At 32.8% G+C, this 6,000-nt stretch overlaps 1 protein-coding gene across 1 annotated transcript; it reads right to left on the reverse strand.

The window, feature by feature from the left end:
- Positions 1-2,220: 2,220 nt before the first annotated feature.
- LOC136205810 (probable protein phosphatase 2C 4) lies at positions 2,221-5,189 on the reverse strand. Its single transcript, XM_065996602.1, has 4 exons — positions 3,505-5,189; positions 3,016-3,129; positions 2,671-2,935; positions 2,221-2,544 (listed from the first exon to the last, which is right to left on the reverse strand). The coding sequence occupies exons 1-4, from the start codon at positions 4,999-5,001 to the stop codon at positions 2,429-2,431; spliced, it is 1,992 nt and encodes a 663-aa protein (XP_065852674.1). The 5' UTR covers positions 5,002-5,189; the 3' UTR covers positions 2,221-2,428.
- Positions 5,190-6,000: the final 811 nt, after the last annotated feature.

The following is a 6,000-nucleotide window of genomic DNA, read 5'->3' on the forward strand; positions in this document are numbered from 1 at the left end:
TTTTAACATACTGAGTATATATATAATTGAATGTTATCTTATTGAGTATATTAGTTTCTTTAACTTATTGAATGTTTTGGCTCTCTCAGAATTTCCCAATGCATTTCTGTCACTCCACATCATCCAACATATCCCGAACTCTTCATGTGTTTGTTCCCCATCATGAGCTTACTATGTTATCCTTGAAAAGCAATTTGTATTACATATTGTACCTCTGTCTGTCGAAAATTACTTTTGAAATAATGACAATTCCACGACACAAGTATTTTTTTAATTTCATCTTTGTTCGTTTTACTCTCTCAGTTTCCATCAAATGAAACTTTGTCTCTGTCATGATATAATTTCATTTTATCTCAACCATTATAGAAATTTATGAAATCTTATCCTAATCTGAGTATACTAACAATTACGAACGGATATGAAATAAAAAAATGAGTTTTTTTTTTTTTAATTTAAAACAGAAAGTACTGGGTTAAACAATGTTTTTCTCTAAAGTGATTAAATAAATTTTTTTAACACAATTGGGATGATTAAGAATCAATTTGGTCCTCATAAGTTGCTTTTGAGTTGTTCCTATTATTATACAAGAAAAAAAAGAGAGTGAAGTGGTTGACAATTTTAATTTTATAGTAATTTTGGTGCAAAAACTGACTTCATTCATACGCAGACAAAACAAAAATAAAATAATGAGTGGTTGGTTGGGTCAATCTAAAATGTGTTTGTTTATATTTTACAACCCAATTTGAGGTTTTGATATTCTTTCTTGGCTTCCATGAATTGATTGCACACACCAACATACAAATATTCTCATTCCACAGTAGACTTTCTGCAGAGAATCAGTATAAACCATATGGATAACTTATATCTTCTTACCAACTGTTGCTGTCTTTTCATTGTGTGACATTTATCCCGGTTGATCAAAATGTGCAAAAATAAAAAATTTACATCAAAATGTGAAATATGATAAATATTGTATATTTCGTATGTAATTTACTCCTAAATTTTACTAATTTTTTTTTGGAGTATTTGTGTTTGGAACTATTTTTAATTTTTCACTTCAAAACAACACAACATGTTTATTTAAGTTTTTTTTTTTTTTTTAATGAAGCATGATACCGAGAAAAGAAAAGAAAACGGTATATCAAACACTTAAATTGTTAACCATGACAGCAAACAGTTTACAATAGCAGTTAAGAACAACAATAACAACAATCATGTAACAATTTCACCATACAAATACTTAATCAAATGGTTAAGTCAGTTACTTGTATGCAAGTTCCGTTTTATAGTTAGAAATCTACAAAATTCAGCTATTTATGTATTTGGTGGATTCAATTCAATTATTTTTTTATTCTCTAGCAATCAATCTAAAGAATTTTTTGTTCTTTAATTTGAAGTAAAGTTGAGTTAATAGAGAATTAAAAGTTATGAAATTTATATTCTTGAACCGTAAATTTGATGGGATTTTAACTGTTTAGTCCGAGTTTTAACTTTTTAGATTGTTATTGATTGGTTGGCGTTGTAAAAGTTGTGCAATTTTTTTATTTATAGAGTTTGGAGAATAATTGATGTTGTAACTTTTTATGTGGTGCTCTATTAGCCAACTTCCACTTCTTTCATATTCTCCACTATTTATCCCACTATAGCTAAAATAAATAAATAAATAATATAAAAATATTAATCAATTTCTTAAAAAAAACTAGAAAGTTATAAATAATGAAAAGAAAGAAGAAAGGAAAAAAAGATCAAAAATTAAAATATGATGTAAAACATCTTTGATAAAAATTCCTAATTATCATTTTTTGAACTAATTACCATTTTCTTAATTACTTCTCCATGAAAGGGAAACAAGAAGTAAAGAGATTATGCAAAAATAATTGGATAAAAGTTAAAGCTTCATAGTTAATTATTTTGATATAAATTATTATTATTTTTAGTATCAAATCAATTCAAAATAATTGGATTTAATAATCCATTTGATAGCTTTTTTTATTAATAATTGATAGATCATTATTATTTTTCTTTTCTTTTTTTTTAGAGAAGAGGATATGAATTCAATAGACTTGATTAATAATAATCAGTTAATCGTTAAAATTATTATAATAACTCTTACACCGATTGTTTTATTTGTTTTTATATATAACAAAAAATTTATTGGTTAAGTGTATTAAAATTGAGCAAAATGTAGAACATGAGAAGCAATAAAATATAGATGAAGAATAAGAAAGTTTATTATATGTTTCGCGCGTATTATATTATTTGTGAGCACCCGACATATAATAAAATTTTAATTATCGATGTAAATATAGAAATATTTAGTTATGTGCAATAAGAGCCTCTTGTACCTATAACCTAGAAATTGGTATATTACAATCCTTGGCCAAAATTGAGAAGAAGAAAAAAAGTTGGAAGCTTTGCTTTGATAGATTTATACAGATGAACGCCATATCCTTCCTTCCAAAGATATAATAATAATAGAAACATCATCATGGTACCGTCGACGTTCTCCTTGGGGGATGTCCAACAATTCATGGAAGTCCATACCTTCACCATTATCAATCACATTTTCTTTAGTAAAACATAATTTTAAGTTTATGACGTGATATATAATAAAATTTCTCAAAGTATGATACACAAATATATAAAGTTAGGTATTAAATTTCTTCTCACCGGCTCTTTTGGCTGCTCGAAACAAGACTTCCTCGATTAGATGTTGCGCAGGATCACCTTCTGGAAATGCAGCAACGAATGCTTCAACTTGCGACACAACTTCTTCGTTGGTAAAATATTGGTATAATCCATCCGAAGATAGTATCAAATATTTATCTCTTGAGTGTAGTCTATGATGGTAGAATGATGGAAATGATGTTATGTATGGAGACTTTCCAACATAGTCTATTTGAAACATTTCCAAGAGCAAATCATTCCATTTTGCCTGCACGAATACAAGCACCTAGTTAGTTAGCCACTTACTATGTTCGACCTATTTAAAAGTTTAAGTTGATAAATGAATACCTGTTTGAGAAAGCCAACTCCGAAAGCTCTAGTAACCTTCAAGTAACCTTTCACTCTATCATTCATTATAGCACAAGGATCATCCGGATGCTCCTTCTTTATTCTTTGAACTTCCTGGAATTAGTTAACATCCTTGTTAGTGGTGAAATTATCCTAGGCTGGTGGAAAGCAAAAATAAACCAAAAACCCGTACGGATTGAACTTAAAATGTTTTTTCTCCAGTCCAGACCAAAACGTCATCGTTATCTGGACTTCTTATATTTTTTTTCTTCTAACATGTTTTCATTTCCTTCATCTATTGTCATGCAAATTGAATTCCAAACGCTTAAAACTTGCAAGGATAAGATAGGGTGGGATCACCACTCTGATATGGTTCCTGGCGGCTAGGAGTGCAATGACACTCAGTGCGTGCCTCCCTCTACTTCCGCATATGCTCCTAAATTAAAAGAAGAGAAACGAAAGCATGAAAAAATAGAAAATGTCACTTACTTTATGCTCATAAGTGCTATGATCCTTTGTAAGTTGAAAGGAACTCAAACTCTTTAATCTGCTAATATCATCATCTCCATCAACAGAGTCCGAATCGCGCATACGTTCTTCGTTAATTATCTCCAAATCGATGTTCCGAACATCTACTTTCCCCTTCTGAGCCAAAACAGCCCGACTATCTCCTACATTCATCAAGTATACATCTTCTCCTTTCATCAACATTACTAAAACACAAGACCCCATCAATGCTAACTCAGGTTTCTCCGTAGCCATTTCGTCGGCAATTTCAAAATAGGCCTCCTCTGTTTTTCTCAATGCCTGTGATAAAGCCCTCAAAACATCAAAATGGTTTACCTCATCTGAATTACATTGCAATTTCTCTTTCAATCTCCTATCAAGCTCCAATCTTTCTCTTACCCATTCACAGTTCCGCCTATTCGCGATGCCTTTTCTGTTACGCCTAATCGAATTGCAATCCTCATCTTCACTTTCATTTGGATGATTTTCCTTGTTATCTGTTTCCCCTGTTTCCTCTGTTTTTGATGTTGTTAGCAATCCTTTGAGTTCTTGATTGACGTTTGTGTAGAGATTTGAAAGCAAGTAATCAGGAGCATCAGGACCGTTAAATCCATCATAAATTCCAACAAAAACCCATTCATTTTCATCTGATATCACTATATGAACTCGATCCTCGCCGGCTTTTCCTTGTGCCCATTGAAGATTCCGGCTTTCCGTTGAGAACAGACTTTCATCATCATCATGATGATTCAAGCTCACTTCACCACTCAAATTGCTCTGTTTTTCACCATTTTTAGACTCTTTAACACCTTTAATCGGCGTCATTATTGATTTTTTCCCTCGGGAGATTGTTTTGGATAATACTCTCTTCAAACTCTTAATCAAGCCGTTCTTCTTCTTCTTAGATTTAACTTGAATTTCAGATCCGCCATGAGAGAAACTTCTCTGCATATCCTTAGTTTCGTTTTCTTTTTCCATTAGACCCGAATATGATCCAGGATCAATCGGTGCGGATAAAAACCCACGCTCAATTGGACCCGAAGAAAGGAACCCCCGCTCGATCGGACCGGATAAAAATCCTCGCTCTATTGGACTCGAACCGGAACCGGACTGAATTTGGGCGCCGCCGCGACGGGGGACCGGCTGGAGAGGTACGAAAGCGAAACAATCGGAGCTTTCGAAAGCAGAGGCCTCATCCAAACTGGAGCTGTACGGACAGGCGTCGCTGAGAGCTGTTGAAGAAGAGCTTGATGTGTTAGCACTAACAGAGGCGCCAGAGATTGAGAAAAACGTCGTCGTTTCATCTGAACTATGAGTTCTGGTGTTGGATAAGCAAGCTGGATCAGCTCTTATGTAGCAAAAGGAATGGCCAAGACCTTTGTGGAACTGATCGCCGACGTAAACATCGATGTCATAGCGGCGAGAGATTTCACCGGCGACGGCACAACACTGGGTGACTTTTGTGACGCCGTTACCCATGAAAATAACTGATAGAAACAGAGGGAGGGAATGAATTTAAGGAATTGGAAAAAGCTAAATCTGGAATGTTGTTGGCATGATCTTTGAAAGGAAAGAGGAGGAGGAAGAAGGAAGAAGAAGAGTAAAAAGGAAAGGAGAGAGAGAGTGGGGAGTTGACTTTAGGATGGGATTTGTTGGATTATTTTATCAATAATTAAGTTAATTGGAGAGTTGACAATAAGAAGGGGGCGTGGGTAGAGTGGTAATAAAAATGCGGGAATCACAAAAGTCAAAGGTTTGAGATTATATTAAAATTAATTAGTGTTTCTCATATTATTCTATGGGGATCTGTTACATTCTAATTTATGTCGTTATATATGCTTTTAGATAAATCGGTGGATTTAGTGGTAAGGATGCCAATCTGCACATTCTGGATTAATTACTGATTACTACTAATCTATTTATTAAAGTAAATTATTTAAATGTATTAATTAAATAATAAATAAATTGAAATATATTTTTATGAAGAAAAAATTGAAATAATTTTAAAAATTAATATGTAGGAGTATATAAAAATATTGGTGTATATGTGGCGTGAAGGTTTCTGAAGGACGCTGAGTGATCAGTTCGATTTGTGGGAGCCAATTGTCTAGAGTTGGAAAGATTTTTACTTATGGGCACGTAATGATGATCTGGCAGTTAGGTGATATTTATCAATTTTCCTTCTGTTATGTTAAGGTGTCTTTTGGGTTGTCCCATAACTTCTATAAATAGTTGCTATTTTCGAATTTGTAGAAAAAAATTGACAAAGTTTTTTCTTCTTCGTCTTGCAGCAAATTTCTTATGGTTAGCTTTCAGAGAAGGTTATGGCCAACAAAAAATTTTTATAATATGCAAACAGTTAAATCTAGATGCCTCTATCATGTCATGACTTAATTGAACGCGTGTACCTTTGACTTAAATGTGAAAAAAGACACACAAATCAATAATCCAAGTATGACAATCAAAAGTAAAAATAAA

Source organism: Euphorbia lathyris, chromosome 9 (assembly GCF_963576675.1).
Source record: "Euphorbia lathyris chromosome 9, ddEupLath1.1, whole genome shotgun sequence".
Taxonomy (NCBI): Eukaryota; Viridiplantae; Streptophyta; class Magnoliopsida; order Malpighiales; family Euphorbiaceae; genus Euphorbia; species Euphorbia lathyris.

Bases quoted from the DNA above. Each gene is read 5' to 3' on its own strand.
- LOC136205810 (XM_065996602.1), bottom strand. From the start codon at position 5,001: ATGGGTAACGGCGTCACAAAAGTCACCCAGTGTTGTGCCGTCGCCGGT. The intron at 3,130-3,504 runs GTAAGTGACATT...AACTAATTCCAG, and splicing joins ATAGCACTTATGAGCATAAA to GAAGTTCAAAGAATAAAGAA. The intron at 2,545-2,670 runs GTGAGAAGAAAT...ATAATGGTGAAG, and splicing joins TCGAGCAGCCAAAAGAGCCG to GTATGGACTTCCATGAATTG.